We start from the raw sequence: 17660 nt of genomic DNA, 5'->3' as shown, positions 1-17660 counted from the left end.
GCCATCTAGTATTAAGTACTTAGAAACAGAAAAAAATCAGGAAAAAAAATCAGCCCCTTTCACACCGGACCTGCATAGAGTTGCATTGTGCTGCGTATCCAGTACACAGGAATGGCTGTGTAAAGCCTCGGTCCCACCAAATAATAAAGCCATGACTAATGAGCCATGTATGGATTTGTTAGTGATTATTCGAAAAATGATCCACGTATAAATCTATCACGTGTCCGCTATGAAGAAGCCTCTATGTGACTCTAAGTACCTCGCATGTGCCAGGTATCAGCCTCTAATGAGCCACGATCATCGTGTCATTTGAGCCCCGTCCAGCCCCGAATGGCTCGTGTCTCCGCATATGATCCACATCAAGGCACATATGATCCATGTAGCGCCATGTAATGTGACGTTGATGCACGTTTAGGCGTGGGTTTGGTCCAAACCTCCAGCCCGCCCACATTTGGTCCCTTTAAAGTGTGGGTTTTCACTTCACAGCATCCATTCGAGATGTTCTGACATTTTTTAAATGCAGTCCAAAAATAAAAAGGCTGCTCCTATACAGTCCCGCCAGTGTGTGCATCCGTGCACCAGGCTGCTGTTCACCTGTGTTCCAACGTCATTAAATACAGTAGTTGTGCGTGTTCACCCAGCTCTCTGTGACCAAAAAAAAAAAGACACCACAATAAGGTAGCCGCTTTAATTATATACCCTGCAAGAGTGTGGATTGATTCCCCCCCCCCCCCCCCCCAAAAAAATACAACACAAAACACATCCATAGACCAGCTAGAACTGAACCACGGGTTCCTGGACAGTCCCCTTTGTGCTGCTTCTTGCTGGCTTTATTTCTTCCACGACTTACAGTCATTTTGACACCGTGATCCAACTTTTAACTTTGTGTTTGTCCGTTAATGCCTGCAAAATTGCTCTTTTGCACGCTCACGTTCTGCGTAAATGCTTGTCTTGAGTGCGAGTCATTGTGTTAGCATGCACAGAGCGCGCCTCATCTGATCCATTAAAACAAGATGTTAAATCTATCATAAACATACTTTTACAGCTGCTTATGAAGAAGGAATGCACCTGCAACTGTTTTACCAAGCTATTTTAGGCTGTTCCAAATATGTTCTCCACCTCAGCACACGAGACAGAGAGAGGAAAAAAGCTCCAAATGAAACGTCCTCTGTGATTCCAGAAGAGATTAGAGGTGTTTTTTTCAACATCCAAACTGACAGAAAAAGATTAATCCGCTACAAAATAATTATTTTATATACAGCGTCCAGTGCACAAAGCAGGTGGGATTGTAGTGCACAAGAGGGTGGAGCCAAAATAGCCTGTCCTCTCTTCGTAGCTGCCAGGTGCTCAGATAATGGGTTTTTAACAGCATCGTCCTCAACTACTACAAACATGACTCTAAAATCCTTATTTGTCCTCATAGTACCTCATACACAAACTGCCCAACATTGTTGTTTCTAAATTTTGAACTTCTTGAAATTAGCACCATGCTCAGAGATGAGCCTCGTTAGCCAAATATTCTGCCTGTAAGAGCCTCTCAGAGCCACTATTCTCCCACAATTGTTGAATAACTGGACTTGTACCAGAAAAAAAAAAAAAATGCTATGTGGCTCATTATTCAGTGGGACCAGAGCTTATGTTGCGCACAGGGAAAAAACTGCGTCTGGTGATCTACGCTGAAAGTCTGTGAAAAAATTTAACATGTTCAATTTTTTTGGTTCCATTTCAAGGAGCCCTTTGCATCCCTCAGCGTATTGCCACGTACACAGTAAAATCATTGTCTTCTGTCAGTGTTAGTTTTACACTGCTGATTTTACTGTGTAGGGCTGCATAAGCTCAGTGTAGTCGGTAGGCTGCATTATGCAACTCTATGTTGGCCCGGTGTGAAAAGAGCTGGGATTCATGATTTTTCACAGTTTTCTGGGATAATAAGTGATTGTGTTATTTATTTATTTATTTTAATAGTGTCTCTGAACTGGGATAGTTTAGTCACTGGGGCTGTGGCCCTCAGAGCTGTCCATCACAGCTCTGTTGCTGTGGGAGACAACATCTATGTCTACGGAGGAATTCTGGAAGGGAATCCAACTGACGACCTCATGGTTTTCAACACAGGTAGAAAATCTAAATTATGGATTATTCAAACAATTAAAATCCACTTTATCCTGTAATTAATTATATATATATATAAAATAAAATCTAATTTCATGTGAAGACATTTGAATTAGAGATGCTCATACTGTGGGTATGGCTCCACCCCCAAAGTGTTTGGTTCATTATCCTATTTGTTGTCTTTCAGTGTCTCTGATGTGGACGCCGGTGAAAACCAGCGGATCACCGCCTCCTGCTCTGTGAGAGACTTTCCTCCCTCTGAGACTTAAAGGGGTTCCTATTTTTATGGACACTTTGTGTATAACGTTCTCTGAATTTTAATTTTTTATTTGTTTGTTTTCTTCACGTGCAGCTTTGGTCAGAGTTTTGGTCTGGTTGGTGATCAGCTCTTCATGTTTGGAGGTCATGGAGCAGATGGAGAGTTCTGTAAAGATCTCTATGTTCTCAGCACAGGTACACACTGCTTCACCGGGCAGCAGGGAGCGCCACACTGTGAAGACAAAGAGACTGTGCTATAACACAAAGACACTGGGCTATAACACAAAGAGACTGTGTTATAACACGAAGGGACTGTGTTATAACTCGAAGGGACTGTGTGAGAGACTGTACTATAACACAGAGACTGTGTTATAACACAAAGAGACCGTGCTATAATGGAGATACTGGGCTATAACACAAAGAGACTGTGTTATAACACAAAGACACTGGGCTTTAACACAAAGAGACTGTACTATAACACAGAGACTGTGTTATAACACAAAGAGACCGTGCTATAATGGAGATACTGGGCTATAACACAAAGAGACTGTGTTATAACATGAAGGGATTGTGCTATAACACATAGAGACTGTGTTATAACACATAGAGACTGTTATAACACATAGAGACTGTGTTATAACACATAGAGACTGTTATAACACATAGAGACTGTGTTATAACACAAAGAGACTGTGCTATAACACGAAGAGACTGTGCTATAACACGAAGGGACTGTACTATAACACGAAGACACTGGGCTATAACACAAAGAGACTGTGCTGTAACACCAAGGGACTGTGTTATAACACGGAGATACTGGGCTATAACACAAAGAGACTGTGCTGTAACACAAAGGGACTGTACTATAACACAAAGGGACTGTGTTATAATATGAAATGACTGTGTTATAACACAAAGGGACTGTGTTATAACACAAAGAGACTCTGCTGTAACACAAAGAGACTGTGCTGTAACACAAAGACACTGGGCTATAACACAAAGAGACTGTGTTATAACACGGAGATACTGGGCTATAACACAAAGAGACTGTATTATAACACAAAGAGACTGTGCTATAACACAAAGGGACTGTGCTATAACACAAAGAGAAGGCTATAACACAAAGAGACTGTGCTGTAACACAAAGGGAATGTACTATAACATGGAGATACTGTGCTATAACACAAAGACACTGGGCTATAACACAAAGGGACTGTGTTATAACATGAAGAGACTGTGCTATTACAAAGAGACTGTGTTATAACACAAAGGGACTGTGCTATAACACATAGAGACTGTGTTATAACACAAAGAGACTATGCTATAACACAAAGAGACTGTGTTATAACACAAAGAGACTGTGCTATAACACAAAGGGACTGTGCTATAACACATAGGGACTGTGCTATAACACAAATAGACTGTGCTATAACACAAAGAGACTGTGTTATAACACAAAGGGACTGTGCTATAACACATAGCGACTGTTATAACACAAAGGGACTGTGCTATAACACAAAGAGACTGTGTTATAACACAAAGGGACTGTGTTATAACACAAAGAGACTGTGCTATAACACAAAGGGACTGTGCTATAACACAAAGGGACTGTGTTATAACACAAAGGGACTGGGTTATAACACAAAGACACTGGGCTATAACACAAAGAGACTGTGCTGTAACACAAAGGGACTGTGTTATAACACGACACTGGGCTATAACACAAAGGGACTGTGTTATAACATGAAGAGACTGTGCTATTACAAAGACACTGTGCTATAACACAAAGAGATTGTGCTATCACACAAAGAGACTTTGCTATAACACAAAGACATTATGCCATAACACAAAGAGATGCTTCACCAAGACAAAGATAACGAGAAACCACATTTCACAAACATATAACTGTACATTTATACTTGCAGGGTTGGAAGATTAAATGGTGTGGGGGCTCAGAGGTTAGCAGAGGTTGTGGGTTCAATCCTGCCCCAGACATTCTGATTATGTTATTCATTATTAATGAATGAATCTGTAGTTGGACAGATTTCTGTCATTTCCTGTTCAGCTTTATGTTATTATCCTCATTATTTCATCAGGAAGGTTTCCTCGAGTTTCATTCTGACCTATGACCTCATGGAAAGTCATTCTTACTGGATGTTTTTCTGGACACTACTTGAGTGTTAATGTTCTGGCTAAAAATACATATTTTGCAGCTTTTAAAGTCAAACTTGAATTAAAATTTTTCACGTGACAATTCCAAACAATAATCTGTTCACTGGATTGAGACAGTTAAAAAAAAGAAAACAAGCACCCCCCCCCCCCCCTAAAAAAACAAGCCTTGAATTAGTGTAATACCTCATATAGTGGCACCACCCACTGGGCAAACAACAACAACAACAACAAAGGCCTTTGACTTGTTAATTCCAAATATAATAATAATAATAATGATGATGATGATTAAAGCCCACCTCTCGCCCATTGACCTCTGGAATAAGCTCCTCCCCCATGATCCTTAACTAGAAAAAGTGGGTATTGAAAATGAATGAATAGTAATCCATAATCACATTATGTGGTGATGGACTTTTCTGATCCTAACCTTTGACCTTGGTGTGTCCTTTGTTCAGAGAACTTGGTGTGGCAAAAGTGGGAAGTGAAGGGAGAATGTCCAGCAGACTGCCGCGGACATACGCTGACCGCGCATCACGACAAAGTACATTTATATTCACTAATTCAAAATCACAGTGACATGTTTTAATGAGGTCCAGCCTCAGGTTGGGGAGCGTGCTCTGGTACAGCACATGGCCACATCCACCACACCACAGAACCGCTTTAGGTCCTGGATGGCAACCAGCTGGGCAGACAATCAGTTCTTCTGCTGATCTCCACATCTCCAAAGTAACCATCTACCTGCTGCAGCCTGGTGAAACGTGGGCGTGTCCTTGATCTCCTCCAGCCACTGGGGTCTTCAGCACTGAGACACCTATGTGCTGGATCATGTCCAAAGAAACACACCACATGAACAAAATGTGGTAGTTGATGTTCCCTCACGATGTCAGTGATCCTCCTCAGATGAGTCTCACTAAGCAGCTGTTCATTAGACACAAAATCATTCCAGCGGGACTCAAGGATCCTCCAACTTCGATTACATCTGACATGAAATTCATTGATGTCCAATCACAATGTAGCTTGCCTTAGCCAGACCAGTTGCCAAGTAATAATCAAACATTTCTAAGAACAAATTTAATTGGAGCTCTCAGATTCATCCAGTTCCCAGACGAATCACAATTGGTCCTCATGCTGGCAAACATTTGAGGTGATCAAAGTAGCCAATCAGGAGTCAGGGTGGCTCTGTCATGCACATGCTCCTACACCTGACCTGACCTTTAGCAATAATAATTTATTGTGCATTATTGTTATCACCGTCAGTGTTATTGTTGTTTTGCTGATGGTAAGTGTTTTCATCCCCATCGAGGATCTTTACCTGTTTGGAGGCAACATTACAAACGAGAACGGCACAGTGACATCGTCCAATGAAATTCATAAACTCAGCATTGGTGAGTCGAATACACACGATGTGTAACCACAACGACAGTTTATTCCCTGAAATGAAACATTCAATGTATCCGCTGATGGCGTTTTTCTCTTTATAGTATTTGCACTTCAGTTTTCAGACACTGGATTAAAACACGTCAAATTCGTCAATGTAACTGACAATTTAAGCAGTTTAAGTTATACCTGAATAGAAAATCTTTTCTATTTATTGTCCAACAGTTGACATGTCTGCATGTGATGTAATGGCTTATATTTGGTATGAATAATGTCAAAGCCTTAAAATATTCAAAATGTAAAATTTAATAGTGGACCATTATTGCCCTCTACTGACTGTATGAAGACAGTGAGATTTGGCATCCTTTACTGATTGTTTGAGATGGACGGTAAAAGACATAAAACAGATTCTACTTCTTTCATTTGTAATTTTGACTCTTTCAGATGCAGCAGATCCTTTCAAATAAATTAAAGACCACAGTTATTATTATTTTTGTTGATGTGTTTGTTTTCTGTCCAGCTAAGTTGAAGTGGAAGGTTCCGCTCTACGTTGGGATTCCTCCGGTCCGTCGATACGGACACACCTCCTTCATCCTCCACAGCCACGTTAGTGTCTCCACATCACAGCACTTTTGGCACAAATAATGTAATAAATGATAAAAATGAATAAATTGGGGTTTGATCCTTATGTTGGTTCTGACCTTTGTTGAAGAGCAAATTTAAAATCGGTATGGTCGAGTCCTCACTCATTATTTTGCTTTGAGATGACTTATGTTATGATTTAGCACAAACAGAATTTAAGTTAAAGTCCAGCACGTCCTCCCAAACAGCCCGTCTCAATCACTTCTTTACGACTTTGAACTCATTTTATGACACTTCCTGTCCAGAGTGATTCTGTTAAAGTCCGTGTGTTTGTACAGCGCCAGATCAGAACATAAGTCCCTAAGGCTCTTCACAAAGGTCAGGTCTAACCACACCCTGCCCATCGGCAATAGTGATCAGGAAAAACTGACGACAAGAAGGAAACCTGAAGCAGACCAGACTCAGAGGGGCATCCATCTGCCTTGGCCAAATTACCAAAAACAAAAAATTAATTAATTAATTAAACAAAGCACAACAAAGAACTACCAAACATGCAGAGACAAATACTGCAGCTCACACATCATAGACATGTTGAAGTTCTGTGGTCGCACTGACTGAAGGCTGAAAAAACATCCAAATGGTGAGGAGCAGTCTCACTAAATCAAATACATTTGGAGAATCACTTTCAGCCGAATGCTTGTTCATGTGCCGTGCTGTCATACGTCACATTAACTTTGCTCGGCTTGTCTCTTGATTTGATTGACAGCTGTACATATTTGGAGGGAAGAATGAAGAGCAGGAGTTTAATGACCTGAAGGTGATGAAACTGATCAACCCCTCAGAAAGACAACCAGGTATTTTTTTATTTTAGACTGCCAAATTTGTTTATGTTATTGATAAAAATGCTGATGCTGCTTTTGATGTTGCCCTTTGATCCTGATCCCGTCTGTCTGTCAGTTACTGACAGTGGTGGAGCTGTAACTGAGGAAAAAAGAGTTATGGGGTAACTTGAGAAGAACTATAATTGAGGGACTGAAACTTTACTTACTTGTGTAACCTGGTTAACCTGAGATAAAATGACAATTACTAGTTACCTGTAATAGAGTAACTGAAAGGACTCTTGATTCTGATCAAGGGGTGAGTTATACCTTTGATATCTGAGCTTTTATCCTGAGTCCTTTGATTTTATCAGCAGGACACAGACATACAGCGCCAAAAACATAACCTCTTTGGGGAGTCTCAAAGGCATCAATCTGGATCAAAGATGAGTAGTCAGGATCAAAGGCCAGCTATCAGGATCAATGCTAAGTGGTTAGGATCAAAGATCATCAATCGGGATCAGTGATGAGTGGTCAGGATCAAAGGTCAACAATCAGGATAAAACATGAGTGGTCAGGATCAAAGGTCATCAATTAGGATAAAAGATGAGTGGTCAGGATCCAAGGTCAACAAGCAGGATTAAAGATGAGTGATCAGGATAAAAGGCCATGAATCAAGATCTAATTAGAGAATACCTGAAATGACTAACCCTCTCATGATGTTGTTGGGAGTTGGCGGTGGAATGTGTGCTCTGAATGGCTTTCTAGTGATTATTTACAGTAAACTGTTGTCAAACAGGAAGATGAAATATCTCAGTGATTTGGACTAATGTAGGAGTTAAAGTCAAAACACCTTTTGTGTGTGTCATTATGAGATAATAGTACTGCACAGTAGTACTAGCAGTTACTGTGTATTTTATGTCTGCAGTGATGAAGGAGATTCTGTCTGAGTTTGGTCTTCAGGGGGTCAGTCACAGGTCAGCACACCTGACATCCTGTTTCACCTGACTTCCTGTTTCAGATTAAAAAAAAAAAAAAATCACTTTTCTCTTTGTTTTTTTTTTCTTCCACTCTCCATGTCACAGTTTCACTCCCACAAAGGTTCCTAACGTTCGCTACGAGCTGAGTGAGTCGGTGCCGTCCAACCACATCAGAACCACTGCGGCTAACGCACAGGTGAAACGAGACGTTTTGACAACAAACTCAGCTTGTGTACTGTCAGTCATGTCACAAGTAGCTCTCTGTGATAACGCTGAGGGAGTTACAAAGTTCTGCGGCTGTTGACTGGAGACCTTTTGTCTGTTGCCTCACCAGGTGCAGTCGGGCTGTTCTTGTTATATAGTGAAAAAATAAAAGTTGTGAGAAACTTCAAGCCATATATTTGTTTTTGTTCTACTTGGGGTTTTATAGGTGCAGACCAAATTTGAACTCAATCAGATAAGATTTAGAGTGACCTCTCCCTCCGCTGGGAAGGCAACATCACCCTAACGGGAGAAGACTCTGATGCCATTATTTTTCTTTTACATGTACATCTGATGGCTTCTAATCGCAAAAAGTAGTGGTTGATTGGTCACCCAGAGGAGAACATTACTGGAATTACTGGATTACTACATTGCTTGTTTGGGGAAAATTGTTGCTTTGTGGGGGACCCCTAAACAAAGTCTGATTACAATAAAAATTTGGCATAGATCTTTTATTTTATTAGTGGAACAAGAACAACATGTGGCCCAAAAGATTTTGTAACAATAGACATTTTGAACAGGTCTAATGTGCAGCTTTATGTCACTCAGACTGGAACACACAGAGACTTTGTTACAGAGGAACCGTGATACAAACTCAAAGTACTTTCGCTCCACCTGCATCTTTGTCCCACCAGGTTTCGGTCCACATCGGGGACTTCAGGGTCTTCAGAGATCAGGCTATGGACATGATCCAGACCGCCTTCGACCTGCTGGACCAGGAGTTCCACAAACTGGCCCGGTACAAGTTTGTTCTCCATCAGCAGCTGTTTCCATGGAAATAGCATATTTTGGTGATATAAACAGGATAGTCTTTGATGATGACTGAATTTGATTGGTTGATTTCAGACTGAAGTGGGAGTTTACCAAAGCTGCAGCTGATCTGCAGAAAGCCAAAGAAGCTCAAGAAGTCCAGAGACAACAACAGCAGCAGGTTCCTCTCACCCAGTGTAATCGGAGTCAATCTACTGTAATAGAATCCAGTTATCAAAAACCCATTGTAATCCCTTCTAATCTGAAACAGAAAATGTAATTATCCAACCCAAAATAATACAATCAAATAACAGTCACTGCAAATAATATGATCAACTAAAAAAAAAAAAACGTAATTCACATCATTATTAATGTAATCTAATATATAGTGCAACTTTATGTATAAATGATATAATGTGATGACATCAAATATAATTAGATAACCTCATTTCTTTAAATCAAAATTTATTTACTTTTTTTTTTAGTTTTTGCAAGTGAGTGGTTTTCATTTAATTTTAACTTTTGATTTTTAGTGCAGTTATGTTAAAATTGTGGGTTCAGATTTTTATGTTCTTGTGTCTTGAAAATTTAATTGTTCATACATGGAAGTGGCAAATTAGATTTAATGTACTATAATTTTAAAGTGGAATCACAATCCATTTCATTCAAAACAAGTTTTGGTTTCAGTTATCAGTTTTTGTCAGGTTTGTGATGTAGCAGAATGAGTTTGATAGCAAGATGTGCAAAGAAATTCTGATGTATTTTAAACTGTGTGTGTGTGCGTGTGTGTGTGTGTGTGTCAGGAGCTCCAGGAGATGCTGGAGCGACATCGCTGTCAGAATGAGGCGTGGCTTCGTGCGAGAGCGGAGGAGAATGACCGGGAGAGGAAGGAGCTCTGCAGACAGAGAGTCAGTGAACACACCACGCGGAGACATGACCTGAACTCTGACACACGTTCAAAGTCATTTGTGTGTTCACTCAGTTCCACTGATGATTTTATTTTAATAAAAAGTTATTTCATAATAACAGTTACAGCACAGAATTCTTTTTAGTTTTTATTTACTGTCTGTCTGGATGGTTGCCATCCAGATCCTAAGGTGGGTCTGTATTCTGCATGCTCCCATACCGTACCTGATTTCTTAGATTTTCAGTGTGTCAGCACTTGACCTTCACCAAGATGAAGGCATCATGAAACTCTTCAGAAGATTCCAGAAAGTGATGGAATTAGTGTAAAAGCCTGTGAATGAGTGTTTGGCAGCATTTGTGTTTTCTGGGGAGAACCTCGATCTGGATTTAAGAGCTGAACTGAAGAACCAGAGCTCGAGGTGTATGTCAACTTATGTCCACAGCTGTAGGTATATTTTAGGGTCTGTGTCTATATTTTAGGGTCTGTATCTACATTTCAGGGTCTGTAGGTATATTTCAGGGTCTGTGTCTATATTTTAGGGTCTGTATCTACATTTCAGGGTCTGTAGGTATATTTCAGAGTCTGTGTCTATATTTTAGGGTCTGTATCTATATTTCAGGGTCTGTAGGTATATTTCAGAGTCTATGTCTATATTTTAGGGTCTGTATCTATATTTTAGGGTCTGTGTCTATATTTTAGGGTCTGTAGGTATATTTCAGGTTCTGTATTTATATTTCAGGACCTGTATCTATATTTTAGTGTCTGTAGGTATATTTCAGGTTCTGTATTTATATTTCAGGGTCTGTATCTATATTTTAGGGTCTGTAGGTATATTTCAGGTTCTGTATCTATATTTCAGGATCTGTATCTATATTTTAGGGTCTGTAGGTATATTTCAGGTTCTGTATTTATATTTCAGGGTCTGTGTCTATATTTTAGGGTCTGTAGGTATATTTCAGGTTCTGTATTTATATTTCAGGGTCTGTGTCTATATTTTAGGGTCTGTAGGTATATTTCAGGTTCTGTATTTATATTTCAGGATCTGTATCTATATTTTAGGGTCTGTAGGTATATTTCAGGATCAGTATCTATATTTGAGGATCTGTATCTATATTTTAGGGTCTGTAGGTATATTTCAGGTTCTGTATTTATATTTTAGGGTCTGTAGGTATATTTCAGGGTCTGTAGGTATATTTTAGGGTCTGTAGGTATATTTCAGGTTCTGTATTTATATTTTAGGGTCTGTAGGTATATTTCAGGGTCTGTATCTATATTTTAGGGTCTGTAGGTATATGTCAGGGTCTGTAGGTATATTTTAGGGTCTGTATCTATATTTTAGGGTCTGTATCTATATTTCAGGATCTGTATCTATATTTTAGGGTCTGTAGGTATATTTCAGGGTCTGTATTTATATTTCAGGGTCTGTATCTATATTTCAGGGTCTGTAGGTATATTTCAGGGTCTGTAGGTATATTTTAGGGTCTGTGTCTATATTTTAGGGTCTGTATCTATATTTTAGGGTCTGTATCTACATTTTAGGCTCTGTATCTACATTTCAGGGTCTGTAGGTATATTTCAGGGTCTGTAGGTATATTTCAGGGTCTGTATCTATATTTTAGGGTCTGTATGTATATTTTAGGGTCTGTGTCTATATTTTAGGGTCTGTAGGTATATTTCAGGTTCTGTATTTATATTTCAGGATCTGTATTTATATTTCAGGATCTGTATCTATATTTTAGGGTCTGTAGCTATATTTTAGGGTCTATATCTATATTTCAGGGTCTGTAGGTATATTTCAGGGTCTGTATTTATATTTCAGGGTCTGTGTCTATATTTTAGGGTCTGTATCTATATTTTAGGGTCTGTAGGTATATTTCAGGGTCTGTATTTATATTTCAGGGTCTGTATTTATATTTCAGCATCTGTATCTATATTTTAAGGTCTGTAGGAATATTTCAGGTTCTGTATTTATATTTCAGGGTCTGTGTCTATATTTTAGGGTCTGTAGGTATATTTCAGGGTCTGTATCTATATTTCAGGGTCTGTAGGTATATTTTAAGGTCTGTAGGTATATTTCAGGTTCTGTATTTATATTTCAGGGTCTGTATCTATATTTTAGGGTCTGTATGTATATTTTAGGGTCTGTGTCTATATTTTAAGGTCTGTAGGTATATTTCAGGGTCTGTATCTACATTTCAGGGTCTGTATCTATATTTCAGTATCTGTATCTATATTTTAGGGTCTGTAGGTATATTTCAGGTTCTGTATTTATATTTCAGGGTCTGTATCTATATTTCAGGATCTGTATCTATATTTTAGGGTCTGTAGGTATATTTCAGGTTCTGTATTTATATTTCAGGGTCTGTATCTATATTTTAAGGTCTGTAGGAATATTTCAGGTTCTGTATTTATATTTCAGGGTCTGTGTCTATATTTTAGGTTCTGTATTTATATTTCAGGGTCTGTATCTATATTTTAGGGTCTGTAGGTATATTTCAGGTTCTGTATCTATATTTCAGGATCTGTATCTATATTTTAGGGTCTGTAGGTATATTTCAGGTTCTGTATTTATATTTCAGGGTCTGTGTCTATATTTTAGGGTCTGTATCTATATTTCAGGATCTGTATCTATATTTTAGGGTCTGTAGGTATATTTCAGGTTCTGTATTTATATTTCAGGGTCTGTATCTATATTTCAGGGTCTGTAGGTATATTTCAGGGTCTGTAGGTATATTTTAGGGTCTGTATCTATATTTTAGGGTCTGTATCTATATTTTAGGGTCTGTAGGTATATTTCAGGTTCTGTATTTATATTTCAGGGTCTGTATCTATATTTCAGGGTCTGTAGGTATATTTCAGGGTCTGTAGGTATATTTTAGGGTCTGTGTCTATATTTTAGGGTCTGTATCTATATTTTAGGGTCTGTATCTACATTTCAGGGTCTGTAGGTATATTTCAGGCTCTGTAGGTATATTTCAGGGTCTGTGTCTATATTTTAGGGTCTGTATGTATATTTTAGGGTCTGTGTCTATATTTTAGGGTCTGTAGGTATATTTCAGGTTCTGTATTTATATTTCAGGGTCTGTATTTATATTTCAGGATCTGTATCTATATTTTAGGGTCTGTAGGTATATTTTAGGGTCTATATCTATATTTTAGGGTCTGTAGGTATATTTCAGGTTCTGTATTTATATTTTAGGGTCTGTAGGTATATTTCAGGGTCTGTAGGTAAATTTTAGGGCCTGTAGGTATATTTCAGGTTCTGTATTTATATTTTAGGGTCTGTAGGTATATTTCAGGGTCTGTATCTATATTTTAGGGTCTGTAGGTATATTTCAGGGTCTGTAGGTATATTTTAGGGTCTGTATCTATATTTTAGGGTCTGTATCTATATTTTAGGGTCTGTAGGTATATTTCAGGGTCTGTATTTATATTTCAGGGTCTGTATCTATATTTCAGGGTCTGTAGGTATATTTCAGGGTCTGTAGGTATATTTTTGGGTCTGTGTCTATATTTTAGGGTCTGTAGGTATATTTCAGGTTCTGTATTTATATTTCAGGACCTGTATCTATATTTTAGTGTCTGTAGGTATATTTCAGGTTCTGTATTTATATTTCAGGGTCTGTATCTATATTTTAGGGTCTGTAGGTATATTTCAGGTTCTGTATCTATATTTCAGGATCTGTATCTATATTTTAGGGTCTGTAGGTATATTTCAGGTTCTGTATTTATATTTCAGGGTCTGTGTCTATATTTTAGGGTCTGTAGGTATATTTCAGGTTCTGTATTTATATTTCAGGGTCTGTGTCTATATTTTAGGGTCTGTAGGTATATTTCAGGTTCTGTATTTATATTTCAGGTTCTGTATTTATATTTCAGGATCTGTATTTATATTTCAGGATCTGTATCTATATTTTAGGGTCTGTAGGTATATTTCAGGATCAGTATCTATATTTGAGGATCTGTATCTATATTTTAGGGTCTGTAGGTATATTTCAGGTTCTGTATTTATATTTTAGGGTCTGTAGGTATATTTCAGGGTCTGTAGGTATATTTTAGGGTCTGTAGGTATATTTCAGGTTCTGTATTTATATTTCAGGGTCTGTATCTATATTTCAGGGTCTGTAGGTATATTTCAGGGTCTGTAGGTATATTTTAGGGTCTGTGTCTATATTTTAGGGTCTGTATCTATATTTTAGGGTCTGTATCTACATTTTAGGCTCTGTATCTACATTTCAGGGTCTGTAGGTATATTTCAGGGTCTGTAGGTATATTTCAGGGTCTGTATCTATATTTTAGGGTCTGTATGTATATTTTAGGGTCTGTGTCTATATTTTAGGGTCTGTAGGTATATTTCAGGTTCTGTATTTATATTTCAGGATCTGTATTTATATTTCAGGATCTGTATCTATATTTTAGGGTCTGTAGCTATATTTTAGGGTCTATATCTATATTTCAGGGTCTGTAGGTATATTTCAGGGTCTGTATTTATATTTCAGGGTCTGTGTCTATATTTTAGGGTCTGTATCTATATTTTAGGGTCTGTAGGTATATTTCAGGGTCTGTATTTATATTTCAGGGTCTGTATTTATATTTCAGCATCTGTATCTATATTTTAAGGTCTGTAGGAATATTTCAGGTTCTGTATTTATATTTCAGGGTCTGTGTCTATATTTTAGGGTCTGTAGGTATATTTCAGGTTCTGTATTTATATTTCAGGGTCTGTATCTATATTTTAGGGTCTGTATGTATATTTTAGGGTCTGTGTCTATATTTTAAGGTCTGTAGGTATATTTCAGGGTCTGTATCTACATTTCAGGGTCTGTATCTATATTTCAGTATCTGTATCTATATTTTAGGGTCTGTAGGTATATTTCAGGTTCTGTATTTATATTTCAGGGTCTGTATCTACATTTTAGGCTCTGTATCTACATTTCAGGGTCTGTAGGTATATTTCAGGGTCTGTAGGTATATTTCAGGGTCTGTATCTATATTTTAGGGTCTGTATGTATATTTTAGGGTCTGTGTCTATATTTTAGGGTCTGTAGGTATATTTCAGGTTCTGTATTTATATTTCAGGATCTGTATTTATATTTCAGGATCTGTATCTATATTTTAGGGTCTGTAGCTATATTTTAGGGTCTATATCTATATTTCAGGGTCTGTAGGTATATTTCAGGGTCTGTATTTATATTTCAGGGTCTGTGTCTATATTTTAGGGTCTGTATCTATATTTTAGGGTCTGTAGGTATATTTCAGGGTCTGTATTTATATTTCAGGGTCTGTATTTATATTTCAGCATCTGTATCTATATTTTAAGGTCTGTAGGAATATTTCAGGTTCTGTATTTATATTTCAGGGTCTGTGTCTATATTTTAGGGTCTGTAGGTATATTTCAGGTTCTGTATTTATATTTCAGGGTCTGTATCTATATTTTAGGGTCTGTATGTATATTTTAGGGTCTGTGTCTATATTTTAAGGTCTGTAGGTATATTTCAGGGTCTGTATCTACATTTCAGGGTCTGTATCTATATTTCAGTATCTGTATCTATATTTTAGGGTCTGTAGGTATATTTCAGGTTCTGTATTTATATTTCAGGGTCTGTATCTATATTTTAAGGTCTGTAGGAATATTTCAGGTTCTGTATTTATATTTCAGGGTCTGTGTCTATATTTTAGGTTCTGTATTTATATTTCAGGGTCTGTATCTATATTTTAGGGTCTGTAGGTATATTTCAGGTTCTGTATCTATATTTCAGGATCTGTATCTATATTTTAGGGTCTGTAGGTATATTTCAGGTTCTGTATTTATATTTCAGGGTCTGTGTCTATATTTTAGGGTCTGTATCTATATTTCAGGATCTGTATCTATATTGTAGGGTCTGTAGGTATATTTCAGGTTCTGTATTTATATTTCAGGGTCTGTATCTATATTTCAGGGTCTGTAGGTATATTTCAGGGTCTGTAGGTATATTTTAGGGTCTGTATCTATATTTTAGGGTCTGTAGGTATATTTCAGGTTCTGTATTTATATTTCAGGGTCTGTATCTATATTTCAGGGTCTGTAGGTATATTTCAGGGTCTGTAGGTATATTTTAGGGTCTGTGTCTATATTTTAGGGTCTGTATCTATATTTTAGGGTCTGTATCTACATTTCAGGGTCTGTATCTACATTTCAGGGTCTGTAGGTATATTTCAGGCTCTGTAGGTATATTTCAGGGTCTGTGTCTATATTTTAGGGTCTGTATGTATATTTTAGGGTCTGTGTCTATATTTTAGGGTCTGTAGGTATATTTTAGGGTCTATATCTATATTTTAGGGTCTGTAGGTATATTTCAGGTTCTGCATTTATATTTTAGGGTCTGTAGGTATATTTCAGGGTCTGTAGGTAAATTTTAGGGTCTGTAGGTATATTTCAGGTTCTGTATTTATATTTTAGGGTCTGTAGGTATATTTCAGGGTCTGTATCTATATTTTAGGGTCTGTAGGTATATTTCAGGGTCTGTAGGTATATTTTAGGGTCTGTATCTATATTTTAGGGTCTGTATCTATATTTTAGGGTCTGTAGGTATATTTCAGGGTCTGTATTTATATTTCAGGGTCTGTATCTATATTTCAGGGTCTGTAGGTATATTTCAGGGTCTGCAGGTATATTTTAGGGTCTGTGTCTATATTTTAGGGTCTGTATCTATATTTTAGGGTCTGTATCTACATTTTAGGCTCTGTATCTACATTTCAGGGTCTGTAGGTATATTTCAGGGTCTGTAGGTATATTTCAGGGTCTGTATCTATATTTTAGGGTCTGTATGTATATTTTAGGGTCTGTGTCTATATTTTAGGGTCTGTAGGTATATTTCAGGTTCTGTATTTATATTTCAGGATCTGTATTTATATTTCAGGATCTGTATTTATATTTCAGGATCTGTATCTATATTTTAGGGTCTATATCTATATTTCAGGGTCTGTAGGTATATTTCAGGGTCTGTATTTATATTTCAGGGTCTGTGTCTATATTTTAGGGTCTGTGTCTATATTTTAGGGTCTGTAGGTATATTTCAGGGTCTGTATTTATATTTCAGGGTCTGTATTTATATTTCAGCATCTGTATCTATATTTTAAGGTCTGTAGGAATATTTCAGGTTCTGTATTTATATTTCAGGGTCTGTGTCTATATTTTAGGGTCTGTAGGTATATTTCAGGTTCTGTATTTATATTTCAGGGTCTGTATCTATATTTTAGGGTCTGTATGTATATTTTAGGGTCTGTGTCTATATTTTAAGGTCTGTAGGTATATTTCAGGGTCTGTATCTACATTTCAGGGTCTGTATCTATATTTCAGTATCTGTATCTATATTTTAGGGTCTGTAGGTATATTTCAGGTTCTGTATTTATATTTCAGGGTCTGTATCTATATTTCAGGATCTGTATCTATATTTTAGGGTCTGTAGG

At 37.4% G+C, this 17660-nt stretch overlaps 1 protein-coding gene across 3 annotated transcripts in view; it reads left to right on the top strand.

Annotated features, from left to right (window-relative positions):
• Nucleotides 1-17660, top strand: part of zmp:0000001301 (rab9 effector protein with kelch motifs) — a 32486-nt gene that overhangs the window by 3300 nt on the left and 11526 nt on the right. For all 3 annotated transcript variants that reach the window (XM_034192116.1, XM_034192114.1, XM_034192113.1), the window contains exons 7-18: nucleotides 1966-2112; nucleotides 2297-2348; nucleotides 2462-2562; nucleotides 4992-5077; nucleotides 5840-5921; nucleotides 6434-6519; nucleotides 7262-7349; nucleotides 8242-8290; nucleotides 8399-8490; nucleotides 9188-9293; nucleotides 9401-9485; nucleotides 10108-10212. In XM_034192116.1, coding sequence (XP_034048007.1) covers nucleotides 1966-2112; nucleotides 2297-2348; nucleotides 2462-2562; nucleotides 4992-5077; nucleotides 5840-5921; nucleotides 6434-6519; nucleotides 7262-7349; nucleotides 8242-8290; nucleotides 8399-8490; nucleotides 9188-9293; nucleotides 9401-9485; nucleotides 10108-10212 — 1079 coding nt within the window. The remainder of the gene's footprint in view (nucleotides 1-1965; nucleotides 2113-2296; nucleotides 2349-2461; nucleotides 2563-4991; nucleotides 5078-5839; nucleotides 5922-6433; nucleotides 6520-7261; nucleotides 7350-8241; nucleotides 8291-8398; nucleotides 8491-9187; nucleotides 9294-9400; nucleotides 9486-10107; nucleotides 10213-17660) is intronic.

This window comes from Thalassophryne amazonica, chromosome 17, assembly GCF_902500255.1.
Source record: "Thalassophryne amazonica chromosome 17, fThaAma1.1, whole genome shotgun sequence".
Taxonomy (NCBI): domain Eukaryota; kingdom Metazoa; phylum Chordata; class Actinopteri; order Batrachoidiformes; family Batrachoididae; genus Thalassophryne; species Thalassophryne amazonica.
The sequence above is the reverse complement of the archived record's forward strand: the minus strand, read 5'-3'. Positions and strand labels throughout refer to the sequence as shown.